The sequence below is a fragment of the Malaclemys terrapin genome, chromosome 2 (genome assembly GCF_027887155.1).
Source record: "Malaclemys terrapin pileata isolate rMalTer1 chromosome 2, rMalTer1.hap1, whole genome shotgun sequence".
Lineage (NCBI taxonomy): Eukaryota > Metazoa > Chordata > Testudines > Emydidae > Malaclemys > Malaclemys terrapin.
Window position 1 is genome coordinate 195,576,577 of NC_071506.1, and position 15,852 is coordinate 195,592,428.

The 15,852-nt window shown below is 41.6% G+C and overlaps 1 protein-coding gene across 2 annotated transcripts in view; it reads right to left on the reverse strand.

Annotated features, from left to right (window-relative positions):
- POU6F2 (POU class 6 homeobox 2) overlaps positions 1 to 15,852 on the reverse strand; it is a 386,759-nt gene that overhangs the window by 108,425 nt on the left and 262,482 nt on the right. For both annotated transcript variants that reach the window (XM_054019075.1, XM_054019076.1), the window contains one exon: positions 9,092 to 9,417. In XM_054019075.1, coding sequence (XP_053875050.1) covers positions 9,092 to 9,417 — 326 coding nt within the window. The remainder of the gene's footprint in view (positions 1 to 9,091; positions 9,418 to 15,852) is intronic.

A 15,852-nucleotide genomic window follows, 5' to 3' on the forward strand; every position in this document is an offset into this window, starting at 1 on the left:
AAGTTAGAGTGCATTAAATCAGCCCCGGGCGCCCTAACTCCTGAGGTGTCCACACTGGCAAGGCACTTAGACTCTGCAGCTGGAGCGCTCCTGGTAATCCACCTCCACGAGAAGCATAAAGCTTGCTGCACCACGGCTGAAATGCCCAGGTATCAGTGTGGATGATGTGTTGCATTACTGCGCTGTGATTGGCCTCCGGAAATGTCCCATAATCCCCTGAAGTCAAGTGGCCACTCTTCTCATTGTTTTGAACTCAGCTGCAGGCATGCGGAAATCCCCTTTCAAAGCTCCGTTTCTGACAGCCCGCATGCTTATCTGCTCCGGGACACAAAGCAAATCAGTACTGTGGAATGTTGCTGCTGCTGCCGCCGCCGAGGCAGGCGTTTGTGCATGCGTGCGTGTGTGTGTGTGTATGTGAGAGAGAAAGAGAGAAAGAGAAGTGGGGGGTGTGTGTCGGTGTGTGTCTGCTGCTGTCTCATCTTACAAGACAGCATGCGGACACACTCTCAGCCCCCCAAACACACTGTCTCTCCCCCCACAAACACACAACACACTCCCTGTCACACTCCACCCCCCCTTTTGAAAAGCACGTTGCAGCCACTTGCACACTGGGATAGCTACCACAATGCACTGCTCTCTGTAGCATTGCAAGAGCTGCTAATGTGGCCATGCCACTGTGCTTGCAACTGACAGTGCAAACACACGGCAGCGCTTTCCCTGCTGCTGTCTCCGAAGGCTGGTTTAACTCCCAGCACTCTACATTTGCAAGTGTAGCCAACCCCTTAGTCTACACTAACACTCAGGTCGGAATAAGTTACGTCGCTCAGGGGTGTGAATAAGCCCCCTGACCGACATAAGTTACACCTACCTAGGCACTAGTGTGGACAGCACTACATCAGGAGGAGAGCTTCTCCCACCAACACAGCTACTGCCACTTGTTGGGGGTGGATTAATTAAGTCGATGGGAGAGTTCTCTCCCATCAGCTTAGAGTGGCTACACTAGAGATCTTGCAGCAGTGCAGCTACTCTGATGCAACGGTGCCGCTGTAAGCTCTCTATTGTAGCCATAGCCTCACTCTCCCCTCGGGTGCAGCCTTTGAGCCACCTTAACCTCTTCAGGGCTGGTGTGGGGGTCAACAGCGCATCACAGGCAGTACAAGAACTCGTAAGCTTTCCAGGATTGTGAGCATGACACCACACAAAAATATGAACATGCTGGTAGCGAAAGTGATCAGTAGCTAGAACAGGACACTAGAAATCAAGCCTCCCAGGTTCTGTTCCTGCCTGAGCTCTTGACAGCTGTGTATCCACACACAAACACCACTAAAGCTCCCTGTGTCTCAGTTTATACAGTTGTAGAATGGGTATAATAATAACTACTTCATTGTAGTCAGGTGTTGTGAAAATTCTCTAACGTCTCTATAGGTAGCATATAAGCTCCAAGTATTGTATTATACTCCTCCTCCTTCTCATTCTCCACGGAAACAAGGAGGGCAGAGATTAATATGAAAGATGTGAACTCATCTCTTACTGTATAGCAAGCAAGCATGACCAAAACACAGTAAATTTTATCTGATAAAGATATCCTGACACTTATTTTATCTAGCTTTAAAATAACCAGCTTTGACTGACTCAGAGGTGGAGCAGGAATGCCTTTGGCTCTGGTGATAGCTGGCTTCGGTAGCAATTTTAGAGAGGAGACCCAGAAGGCTAGTGCTACTTTTTGGAAATGATGCATGAATTTCTCCAGCATACTGTAAGTTACCCTACCCCTAAAGGACTGCATATCTGGAGGAAGAACTGTGGTGGTGGCGAAAGCAAGGGGACAAGAGAATTAAGGAATTAGCAAGGGTGGGACCAATGCCCTAGAATTGCAATGTTAATGGGTTTGGGCTGGGCTGTGCATGAGTACGTCCAATCAATGACAACAAAATTGTTCAGTAGAGATTTTGAGACAAGGAGCTGGATCTCAGCTGGTGAAAATAGCATAGCTCCATTTATACCAGATGGGGATCTGATCCAAACACACAAAAAATCGTTTCAATTTTATCAGAATTCTCAGGAACAGGGCTTCAGCTGTGTATATTTTTCAGTAGAAAAAGCAACCCTATGAAACAATGACATGTTCTTTATCTATTTTTGGAAGGAGGTAGGATGGTATCGAGTATATTTGCAGCAAACTTTCAAAATTCGTGTTTGCAAATGGCTGTGGATGACACTTGTTGAATGCAGGGAAAAATCATTTTCAGAGAGACACTGCCAATTAATTACAATTCTTATGGATGAGGCCACCTGCTATTATTTGAATGTAAAAAGCAAAAACTTTGCCAAAGTTTTTGGAAAAACGACTTATGATTGCTGCATCATTTGACAAATTCACTCATATTAAAACTCTCAGCTGATACCTCTACCACCTCTCATATTGTAAAGGCACACTATCTCACTTCTAACCAGTACTAAAAGTGAAGAATCATAGAATCAAAGGGATCTCGAGAGGTCAGCTAGTCCAGTCCCCAATCCTATGTAGAGGAGTGGTTCACATCTTCTGTACTTCCTTCACTATTTATCTTTACAAAATAGTGTTTTGTCAAGCTGTTCTCAATCATTTGGGGCCAGATTCTGCCACCCTTATTCACACTGAGTAGTACCTTACACTGGAAGTGATCCAATTAATTTCAATGTGACTAGTCAGCCAGTAAGGTGGTACCCAGTATGATTATGGGTATTAGAATCCAGATCTTAACTAATCTGGAGTACATGAATGAAAGGAGTATACAGCAATTTGAGAACTGTAAATATGGACAGACAAAAAGACAGAGCAATAACTACATCCTCTGTAAATTAATTATTTTCCCTGCCACTCTCAAAGCAATATAAACTTTGTTGTTCCTCCTGGATCTCAAAGATTTGTAATAAATTCCTGGAAATGTCAGTAAATGTTGAATTGAGCTCCCCTTTTTTTTTTAATGAGAAACTAACCCTTGAATACTTGTGGGGTTTTTTTGTTTTTGTTTTTTTTGCCTGTCGGAGCCCCAGGCATTTGTGTACATACTCTCCCTCATTTATAGCTGAGTTTTTCAGTCTTTCTGACTCTCTTTCTTTGTTATAAAAATATCGAGGTGCCAAATACATTATTTAAGATTAGCATGAAAATTTAATCTGAAGAAGACTTTTCTTTCGCCAGCCTACGGTTTGCTTTTATTTGGCGGGCTTTTGTTGTCATCCACCCTTCCCCCCCACTTCTTCCCCTCCACCCTCTTTTTTATTTATTTTTACCTATCATCTTCCTTCTTCAGCTTCAGTTACTGTATGTAGGCTTCTATGACAAAAAGGTGGTTTGGTGCAGAGTTCTTAATACAGTCAGAATAATTTTACAGTTGGGACTCTCCACAGGGGATTTTCTGTTTGTCTGTTCAACTTTGCCCATGAGTAGAGCAGTGGAAATTAGTTGGGATCATTCTCCACCTTCAGTGGGGATCTTATTTTGAGGATATAGGTGTGGATGGGTTCAACTGATCCATAATGCTCAAACACCTGGGTCAGTGTTCAACCAGTAGCTAGCCTTGTCTTTGGGGCCAGATTTAAACATCTGTTGTCAACACGAAGTGTCCTGTTCTTGCAGCCAAGCCGATAATGGACTAAGTTATTCTCTAACTTGAATTTATATTGCAAATCATCAAGACCTGAGGGCTCCTAAAAGTATTCATTGAATGGCAAGTCCTCAGGATTTGCCCATTAATAGGTGGCTGTTTATCCTTTGAAATTTCAGCATGGTGGTCTCTCAAAAACAGGCATAGTGTCCCTTTCAATAGCAGAGACCATCCAGGATCAGAATTATATTTATTCCAAGCTGCCAATAATTTTATAGAACTGAAGTCTTCCGCTGTGTGTCCCAAATGAGCTAGATTTGCTTCCCTGTTCTGGCTCCTTTGTGCTAGTCAATTGGTACAAAGCAACTGGAATCTGACAGCAGCTATCTTGGGGAAAAATCCCCTGCTCTCAGATGGCATAAAACCAAAAACCAACCAAACAAAAACAAACAAACAAACCCCAAAACTCCTCCTTCACCAACTACCCCCCTTTCAAGTCTGGGTAAAAGGGGAATGTATGGGGTCTCCTCGGATGAGGTTGAAGGCAGCTCCACTCCAGCAATTCTCAGCTGGTTTATTGTCCTTTAGAGATTAGTTATGGACCCCATTCAGCTCTATTTCACTCACATCAGTGTAAATCAGGAGTAACACCTCTGTAGTCAGGGCAGAACCAGGCCCACAGAGTGGAATAACCAAAACTGGGATTTCTCCTCTGCTATTATAAAATAATGGTAAGACTTGCTAAAAAATAATATATATTTTTTGTAAATGCAATCCAGTCCACTGAATTGAATAAGGGATAGCAATAGAATTATAGTGCAATATTACAGAACAATCTGACAAGAATCATGCTGAGAATTTTAGCCAGTGTGCAGTGTATCAGCGTTATTAATTTCTGATCAGCTAGAGAAAGCACCTCACCCAGGTATACCTAAGCAAGTCACTTTCATTTAATTTTCTTTCTGAAGACATGACAGCATCTGTACATTTCAAGATATAATTGTTGTTATCCTTCAGAGTTTTTGAAACAAACGCAATCATCCTTCTGAATTACTGTCTTCTCATGACAATCTTTTGAGGTTGCATTGTTCTAAACTAATATCTCTCAGACAGATCCTGAATAATGTAAGAAGATAAAACCCACATGAAAAATCAAGAATTCAGAAATGAAATTTAAGCTGTCAAATTTTAACTTAGTTGATCTTTATTCCCTTAATATTCCTCAAACAAAAACCATTTCATTCTAGTTCATAAAGATCATTACCTTAGAGGCCATAATATCTTTGAATTTAGTTCCAGGTCGATTTTTAAGTTAAAGCATCAGACATACAAACAAACAAACATACATACATTCTAAGCAGGTATTATAAAGTAGATAGATAAGGTGATGCCAAATATCTGCTGTATGCTATTGCTAGTTTACTTGTACAAAAGAAAAAAAAAAACACTTTGGACCCAGTCCTAAAACCAGATCCACACAGGTGTAAAGGTTCGTCTTTGCAGATCAGACTGCAGGATTGGGGTCTGAAAGGTTAAATTTTGCTTGACAAAAAGGAGTTTACCATTAGTCTAGGCCATGATTCAACACGTCTCTAACTCTGAGTATGCAAGTAGTCCCACTGAAGTTATAATGAAACAGCAGCTGCTTTGGAGGCATTTGTATGGGTATCAATTATCTGCATATTAAAGAATCCCAAAGTACTGAATAACATCATAGACTGTCCTCTAAATAGCCCTTAACACAATACATTTAGGGAGGTTAAGAAGCATTATGTTCTGTTGTAGAAAAGGTTCGCAGGCTAAATCAATGGGATTACTCACGTGCATAAAGTTAGGCATGTGGTCAAGGATCTTTTTGAAGAGAATTATTTTGTTCATGGATAGCCATATTTTAGTGGTTAAAGAAATGATCATAGAAATACTTAAACTTATCAAGAACTCAAACTCTTCAAGGCAGGGTGAGAGTATAGGGCTACCCCTTAAAATCCCCAGGTCAGACTGTGACTGGCCTGATGGGGGTGCACAAGCATCATCATCCCCATGTTATAATCTGATACACATACCAAGATCCCTGGCAGAGTAACATCAACATGAGTGCTAGATTCCTGAGTCTGGCACCTTTCAGCGGCACTAAATACAATTAATTAAAAACACATTAAAATAAAAAAATGGGTCAGCTATGTTTAAATTTAAAGAAATTCTAAACAGAGGGAGAGAGCGAGAGGCAGGAAGGAATGGTTAGGATGCTGGCCTGTGGCTTAGAAGATCTAGGTTCAGTTCTGTGCTCCACTACAGTCTTCTGGTGTGACCTCAAAGAAGTCACGATTCCATGTGCCTCAGTTCCCCATCTGTAAAATGGGGATAATAGCACTGCCCTACCCCTGAGGTGTTGTGAGGATAAATACATTACAGATTGCAAGGTGCTTAGATACTATGCTAATGAAGGCCATAGAAGTATCTCGCACAAAGAGAAGTTACTGCTGTGACATGCTTCTTTGTGCTCCTCCAAGTGAAAAATGACTTTGTTTAGCTAAAACTTTGCAGTCATATTGGTCTGTACCTTTAGATCAGAGACGGGCCTAGGAGGGAGTGTTCAGATCCAGATTAGGTTCAGTTTAAGGTTCAAGGCCACATCAGGGCTAAGGATTAAGTTCTGATTCAACGCTGATGACATCTCTTGAACACTTCTCATTAGATCTTAGTCCTACCTAGTGGAAATCTCAGGCGGAACTGTTCTCACTGGCATTTGGATTCCCCTTTACCAGAACTGGGAAATATTCCCCTTGCAGTTTTGGATCTGATCTGCAGCCAACGCTCCATCAAGTGAGTTTGGATCTGGGGAACTGAAATAGGAGCCCACACAAAATGTAAAGGCTCCCAGATTGAAAGGTTCTGGTTTGGGCTCAGCTGCATTTGAGATAGGTTGGAAATTAACAAACAGAATTAAAAAATGGGTTTTTTGTTTTTGTTTAGAAGACCAAATGCACAGTAACTTCCAAAACAAATAGCTAACAGGCATTTTTAGTAGCATATAAAAAATGTACTTAGCGTGCATGCATGGCAGCTGCACTGAGACAATAAAATGTAACAGCAGCTCCTTTGGAGCTATTTCTGTCTCTATGTGTCAATAATCTGCATATTAAAGAGTCCCAGAGCCCTCTCCAACATGATGGACTGTGCACTAAGTAGTGCCTAAGTAGCCCTTAACACAATACACAGTAGGAGCTCTAGCAGCATTATGCTTTGCTGTAGAAAAGGCTCACAGAGTAAGGACCTGTCTCCAATGGACTTTTAGTGTATTAGCTGAACCATTTTAAAACACAGTTTTTATTCAGTTTAGTCTTAATGAGGTTGCATCTGATCTGACTGGCCAGCATGGACAGGGCTGAGTGCCTCATTTAAACCAATTGTAATAATTGTGCAAAAAGCATTTGAAAATAGTGAAATCATTATAGAGTTAAAGATGCAAGGTGAACAGGCCTGAAACCATAGTGTGGACAAACCATAGTTTGGGCAAAGTTTATAAAATAAAGTAAACGAAAACCTTTTTTTGCAGTATTTCTAGTTGTTGTTGTTTAAAGTACAGTTCTACTCTGAAAAGTGACTGTATAAAAACAGCACCTTTTTACTCCAGAGATCTTCTCCTTGTGTGTATTCACAGTCATAGTTATGTGTGTAGTCAAAACTGCTCTTGTGGGGTTTGGATCCAAGATGATGAAATTCAAATAAGAACAACTGATCTTGTGAGAGTGGTTTTTTTTTTAAACAAAACTTTCTGGAACTGCTTGCAAGGCTTTGACCCCATCATACTCAACCCCTAATCTGGATCTGAGCACTGCTGCTTCACCTGCCTCTGGCTGAAATAGAGCTTAATACTTTTTTCGTATTAAGAACTATTATGAACAAAAGTTCTAATATCCACCAATGCCTTTTCAAGTCTAGTGTAGAGTCATGAATCTAATTAATTATAAAGTGCCCAATGGGATCATAGTGGCTTTGCTGGAGTTGTAAGCCTATTATGTCAGTTACCTCTACAAATTTGAGGGATTTCCAAACACCAGGAGACTGTACATACTGTATTATATACAGTGCAATAATTAGGCACACAGGGTTTGTTCCTGCACTACTGAAGTTAGTGTGAGTTCTTGCTCCCCAGTAGATAAAGTTGTAGCTGGCTGTTTGAAATTTGTGCACACATTAGCTGACATTCATAGATTTTAAGGTCAGAAGGGACCATTAGAGTCCAGTCTGAACTCCTCTATGACACAGGCTATTAAATTTCACCCAGTTGCCCCTATGTGGAGTCCAATAACTTGTGTTTGGCTAAAGCATCTCTTCCTGGAAGGCATCCAGGTCTTGATCTGAAGACATCAAGAGACATCACTTCCTTTGGTCATTTTTCCCCATAGTTAATCTCCCTCACCGTTAAAATTTGTGCCTTATTTCTAATTTGAATTTCTTTGGCTCTAACTCCCAAACATTAATTCTTGTTATGCCTTTATATATAGCTCTCTGGCTGCAGTACTGTATATTCATCTTCTAAAACTTCTAAAGTTGATGTGCAATAGCACTCAATATGATCATTAAGTACTGTGGGCCTGAGTCTCCTCTCACCTCTGTAAATCAGGAGTAGCTCTCCACTGTCTTTAATGGAGTTACACCAGTATACAACCAGAGTAGCTGCGAGAAGAATGTGGCCCAGTCTGTGCAAGTAGACACAGTTATGTCTAGCCATGTGTCAACAAAAGGCCTTAAGAACAACAAAAAGAGCCACGAGTCACTGTAACTATTATTGCCCCCAGCATTTCACACATGAGAGTGGGGTGAGTAGGTAAGGATGGATTTAACCCTGGATTTGTGGTCCGCCATAGGAGTCTTAATATTGTTTAATTTAGCTTTTGTTCTTAATAAGACTAACGATAAAATGTGGAGATGAGAGAAAGGACACCTTTCCTACCCTCTGCTTTGAAACTTTTTGGAAATAGTGGAAGCTAAAGCATGCTGAACACGTATGTTATGACAGCAGAATTCTGAATGTACAATAATGATCATTTTGGGAGCATAATAACTTTAAATGGCAGCTGACTTTGTTGCTGCTTTCAGGAAATAGCAGATGGTGAGATTAGTGGGCCAAACTGATCTCTGCTATAACACCCACGAACCTAGTGGAGATACATCAGAGAAGAATTTGGCCTGTTTCACCTAGGAGCTTATGATGTTTGTTTCAGGAGCAAAAGATAATATTTGCCCTTCAGAAGCACTCAGTCTAGGAATTTCACTTGTTTTGTTTTTCTAGTTTCCTAAGACAGGCTTTTGGCCGAAAGCAGCATGCACATAAAGGATTGATTCAAATTAGCTGACACTGATCAGTGTGTATGCTCAGAACATGCAGTGTGCATTTTATTTTCCCCACAACGAGTGGATTGCTACCTTCCAGAAGAGAGAAAGTTACTATTCATTGCTATACAGTAGATATTTCTATTCACCAGGGACCATCGTACCTGCAGTGGATTTGGAGAAGTGAGTGGAGATGGAAGGCCATGTCCTGGTGACTGGTTGGGTTTCTGAGGGGAGTTTGAGGACTGCGGGGCTGGCGGTTGTTGGGGCTGGCTCTGGGGCTGCGTTTGGTTCTGCGGTTGTGGTGTCTGTTGCTGCTGTTGTGGCGGCTGCGGTTGTTGGGCTTGTTGTGTCTGCTGAGCTTGTTGCTGCTGCTGGCTTGTTTGCTGCTGCTGTTGTTGCCCTTGTTGCTGTTGCTGCTGCTGTTGATGATGCTGGAGCTGTTGAAGATGCTGAAGTTGCTGAAGCTGAGAATTCAGGGATGAGGTAGCTACAAATTAAAAAATTAAACCGAATTATACATGATACAGCTCATGTACTCCAGAGACACTTACTAGGTGAATTATATGCTGGACCAAATCCTGGTCCTATTGAAGTATATGCAAAACTGATTTCAACCTGGCCAGGAACTGGCCCATTGTGAATAACACAGTGCAGGCTCCTGCAAGAATCTAAGAAATATTTCACCAAGAAAACCAGCATTCAGTTCTGCTAGTGCAGCTCTTTGGTGAAATCCTGGCTCCACTGAAGTCAAAGGTAAAACACCCATCCAGTGAGCCCATGTGTAGGTTTGGAGCCTGATATTGCAGTCCTTGCTCAGACAAACCTAGCAATGAAGTCAGTGGGAATTTTGCCTGAGTAAAGACTAGAGGACTGGGCTGATGGGATGCTGTTACACATACCATAGCGTGATTTGATGCCACTACATAGAGAAAGAGAGAATCAAGGTTATAAAATAAAGCATTCCCTGAAAAGATGAGCAATGACACAACAAAGGTGTAATATCGACACAGGGTATTTATATGGTAGGTATCAGGAGATAAAATATCAGGTGTGATGTTTTTTGTACAGCGCATAGGTAATAAAAATAGACAGTAAAATGCACTTGTGCCTCTGAGCTTTGAGTCCACCTTATCATTCAGTCTAAAAGCTGTAAAACTCTTGTGAATTACTGCCAGCCTGGTAGACACAGCTCTCATCTGCTGATGGCAAAAATATCACTTTTTCACTAGTATGGTGCCCTCAACCAAAAGTGTGGGGCTCAATTCACCCTGTTGGCACAAAGAACACATGGTATCTCCTAGTGCCAGCAGGGCCACCTTAGGCAAATGGGAATCCAGTCACGGAGGCGGGCACACAGTGTTTGCATTGGGGACTTCATATGTGGAGGGCAATATTAAGTTGCAAGCCAGGCTTCATAGAAGCTGTGTCAGATGTAGCTGCCCAGAAGATTCACTGAATCAGCACATGTCCCAAGAGTCCATTTACCTATGCTCAGCCATCACTTTTGGAGCTGTACTGGCTGGCGACAGGAGCCCAATGGACAGGAAGTTGTAAGTGTCATTCACTGCTACAACCCACCGTTCAGAGGGTCTTGTTGCCACCAGGATGCTCCATGCTGAGTTTTATCAATGGAAGCCAAAGTAACCTTGGAGAGAATCAAGCCTATTATTTAGAAATATAATTTACATTTTATGGCAAGAAACATTGTTTACCAGGTTCAACTGTAGATTTGTCAAATAAATAAAGTTGACTCGGCTTTCTTTTCATGCTGATAGCCCTATTCCAGCTCTCTAGGTATGTATGCCCTACAAATGACACTGAGGTTTTGGAGTGAGTTCTGAAGTCACTGTGTGGGTAAAGTGGCATAAAACAAAAGAAACGGGTGAGGAAGAGCAGGGAAGTATAAACCACATAGGATGCATGGTGGAGTGGGCAGCATATGGGAAGAACCTTTCATCACCCCAGTCCAATATTCCTAATTTATCTGCAATAATATACAGGTATTCTTCAATCAACAAAGAGAATCAAATGCCTAATGTGTATTTACATGAATTACAGTCATGTATGTATGACTCACCTCAAAAGCAAACTGAAAAGGAAATTAAACTGCAGCTACATCAAGGGAAAGTGAGGATTTGGAAGAGAAGGAGTCACTCACCAATCTAAGTTGCAAGGAAAATGATTTCTGAGATAACAGCAAATTCAACACCTGTTCTGGCTGTAAGATGTGAAAAAGCTTGAGTTGAAAAAACCTGACTGTAGCCTCTGGGTGCTATAATGATATAAATATTTACTACTATTTACTTAGATGCCTACGTCTGTTTAGGGTAACTGCTGAACATAGCAAGTGATGATGAACAAAACAAAGGACATGTGACTGGGAAGATGGCACAAATATTAACGAGATGACATGGGGAGTATTGAAAGTGGAGAATGTGGAGAATAATGAATGTTGCTGCCAAAATATTCCTATTACTGGGCTGTTGGAGAGGAAAACAAGTAACTGTTTAATGGAAGCTAAACATGACAAAATAAATATAGAGAGCGACCATCAAATTAAAGGCGCTTACAATACACCAGGCAAGGCACACCAACCGGGAGCAGTAACTGTATGCTCCCACCACTTTAGAAAACAGAACCATGACCTAGATGACAAAGTCTTGAGGGTAATTTAAAAAAAACCTTCTAAGATTTTTCTACTAGCATATGAAAATGAAGACTGGAGAGTACATGTATGCTGGAAGGCAACTCTGATTCCATTATATGAAAATACAGTTAGCACGAATACAGTCTGCAATACATACAACATTTTTATGGGAGGAAGGTACATTTGCTCCAGGGGGTAAGCAATCTACACCAGCCTTTTACCTTGCACAGATTACTTCCCCCTCCTGGCCATCAGGAGTGCCAGAGTCAAGGCTCCCCCACTCGCTGTCCCTGCCTGCTCTTTCCCCAGCCTCTTGTGCGGGAAGGGGAGTGGTGGCTGCATGGAAGCTGCATTCCTCCCAGTTCTATAACTAGGGCCCTCCCAGATTCATGATCCATTTTGGTCAATTTCACGGTCATAGGATTTTAAAAATCGTAAATTTCATGATTTCAGCTATTTAAATCTGAAGTGTCACTGTGTTGTAATTGTAGAGGTCTTGACCCTAAAAGGAATTGTGAGGGGGGTCTCAAGGTTATTGTAGGGCGGGTTGCGGTACGGCTAGCCTTACTTCTGCACTGGGACGCTGGCTTCAGAGCTGGGTGCCTGGCTAACAGCTGCCACTCTTCGGCCACCCATCTCTCATGGGAGCGCAGAAGTAAGGGTGGCAATACCATGACTCCCCCTACAATAGCCTTGTGACCCCCTTACAACTCCCTTTTGGGTCAGGAACCCCAATATGAGAAACACTGGTCTCCCCCATGAAATCTGTATAGCATAGGGTAAAAGCACATAAAAGACCAGATTTCACAGTCCATGATGTGTTTTTCATGGCCGTGAATTTGGTAAGGCCCTATCTATAACCTATGATGTACATAGCCCATACAGAGGAGTAAGGGTGTAGCTTACATTCCCTTACCCTACTGTGCAGGTCAGAGTAAGCCACAACCTTGTCCTTGAAGGCTAACCAAAACCCCAAATATTGTGATTTTACTCTAGAGGAAATTTTAAAAAGTGTTTCTGGAAAGCAAAATAATGGTCAAACCACACTTTTTAGTAATGCATTTGGGAACAAGGAAAGATGGAGATGGTATGATGGGGGAATTCATATGGCTCTGACCATACGAATGTGTAACAACAGAGTTGTCCTAAATTTGCTTTATGGTTGAAAGTTTAAAGTGTGAAAAATGTAACATTAAAAGAAATACAAGAAGACGCATTGTTAAAGTTAAAAGTGGCAAAAAAGTCTCAAATAGTCACTTGGGAGCACAGGCAGGGCAGTGAAGAAAAGAAAGGCAAAAAAGGAATGAAGATATTTAACATAATAAAACAAATGAGGGGGAAGGTTCAGTACAGTGCCCAAACTACAAGGATATGTTTTTGTGACTGAGTAACACAAAACAACTGGAATACAGTACTAATATTTTAAGAAATATTAGTATTAATCTTTTCCCTCACAGAGCACATTATTTAATTTCAGAATGTTTCTTTTAATGAAATGTGACTTGTTGCCAGTGACAGAAGTGCAACTGAAGTAACAGCACACGCTCTAGGGAAACAGATAATGGAATTGATGTTAAACTGTTTGCTTAAACCTAGGAGAGTAAAACCTGAAGAGGTAAAATGTCTTTAAATCTATGAATCTTCTTGAAAGGAATGTGTCGCTTGTGACTAAAGCAGTGACTTCAAACCCTGCAAAGAAGTAATTTAATTTGATGGAATGGCTAGCCAAGCAGCTTATGTCTTCCTATTCGCACCACCTCCATTAACAAGCATGCATTAGGCCAGCTTCAGCACTGTACTGTTTCAAATTAAATCTTCATTAAAGTGTTTTCTTGATGGCATATTCTGAAAAACAGTACAATTTATTTTTCTATTTTACAAACATTTCTACCTTCATGTCCTCTCTTCTCCTTAACCCAAATAGTACAGAGACAAAGTCCATAAAAGCAACCAAATCCCTCTCTTGTCTTAGGGCCAGATTTTGATACCTTTATTCATGTTGAATGGCACAACACTGGAGAAGAATGTCTGGTGCTTAGAGCACTAGCCAGGGCTTAGGAGACCCAGATTCAGTATCCTGCCCCACCACAGATTTCCTGTGTGACCTTGGGCAAGTCACTGAGTCTCTCTGTGACTCAGTCCCCCAGCTATAAAATGGGCATAATAGCACTTCCCTGCCTCACAGGGGTATTGTGAGGATAAAGACATTAAAGATTCTGAGGTGCTCACATAGTATGGTAATGGTAACCATATAAATACCTATGACTGATACTCTATGATATGCCCATAGAATCTGACACTTTATGCGTCCTGGGGATGGGAGGGGGTGGAAACAAGTGGAGATGGAGGAGGCAGTAGGCTCCTACTCTGTTTGTCTATTGGCAGTCTGAGTCAATAGAGTCTTGTCTGTTTGGAAGAGCTCTGTACAAATCCTCTCTGAGGCAACACTTAATGGCCTACTAAGTCATAAATTACATTGAAGAGGTAAAAGTAGGGATTTGGTTTTCTTAATATGATGATGATAAACAACTTTTTCACTGACTAACAAACAGATGTGGAATTGGAGGAAGGACTCTTGGAAACAGACACTGCTCTTGTATCATCTGAAATTCCACCAGGCTCCAAGCGCTGAAGAAAGTGACAAATGTCAGACAGGTATACAAGTCATAAAAGCCAAGGAGCGTAGACAAACGACATGATTTAATTGAAAGCAATAAATACATGACAAACCCCATTGTTTATACTACATATGCAGTTTGTGAGAGGGACTGTGATGAGGAGTGAGCATGGGACTGGATGCCAGATCCAGCACTCACTTTGACAGCAGATTCATTGTGTGGCTTTGGGTAAGCCACTCAGGATACATCTACACTGCAAACCCTCCCACTCCCTCTCCCCCACGGCAATGAGTCTCAGAGACTTGGTCAACTGACTTGTGCTCACAGTACGGGGCTAAAAATAGCAGTATAGACGTTCCCACTCGTGCTGGTGCCTGGGCTCTGAAATCCGGCAATAGAGGAGGGTCTCAGAGCCTGGGTTCCAGACCAAGTGAGAACGTTTACACTGCTATTTTTAACCCCATTGTATGAGCCTTGCAACCCACATTGGTTAACCTGGGTTCTGAGACTTGCCGATACCTTTTTGTTTGGTTTTGGGTTTTTTTGCAGTGTAGAAATACACTCAGGGATGTCTACGCTGCACACTAAGCCGCTCTCTATAGACATGTAAAACATAACATGTATTCACCTACCTCACAGGAATCTTATGATGATGTATGTGCTAATTATTGGCTAGAACTTTGGTGATAAGTGTAAAGTATTAATTTATTTCTTCAGAACTGTATATTTTATCTAAGATAAACAAAATCAAATTTCTGTAAAAAGTGTCCCAAAGAAGATCCCTCTTTTCTATCATACAACAAAGATACAGTAAAATGAATCATTTTAAGGGAGAGATAAGTTTAATGAGCTAACATTTTCTATATTGTATCTAAACTGTAAACAAGGAGCAGGAAAACCCACAGGAACTGGAATTCATCTCAAACTCTATTAATGAAAAATGCATATTGAATTGATATTATGTATGAATCTAAGAATCAGTTCCAGCCCTTTAGGAAAAGGAAGCTGGTAACATGTATGTATGCTCATAGACAAAAAGAAACAAGCTGGCTTTCTAATTTGAGTGTCTCCATTGTGAGTACAATATGATCTTGTCATACTACAGACTAGTTACTAGTTGTGTGTGATACAGTTGCAGTCACCCTAGTGCTGAACTGGTGTGTATGGCAATTATGATGGATCCTTAATTGTTGCAGTGCCCTGGTAAACCTCCTGAGGGATGGTCACACGTTTCAGTGATCACCACGTTATATAAAAGGCTAACGCAAAAACTCTATAAGGGCAGAAAAACATTTAGGGACCGACTTGTACCTGCTCAGCACAGCTCAGAGTAAGGGGTGCTGTAGAGCCAGGCTGTGCCAGGGGGAGCATCCACACCTTGCTTTTCTGATCTGCCCAGTGCCCCTGCTACTACATCCCTTAATGGTGTTGCCAGTTCCACTCTAGTGCAGAGGGAGATCATGGGCTAGGCTTCTCCATGCCCCTCCCAGTTCCCTTTGGGCCAACATAATCTGCCTGGCCCTTATGTTGTTCACATAAGGTGGGGCGTGGGGAAGGCCCTTTCATGCTCCTCCACCTCTTCTGTTCATCCACGTATCACCCATGTAGGAAACTGGCAGGTAACTTTAGCCATTAAAGGTGCTGCAATGGGTCCAAT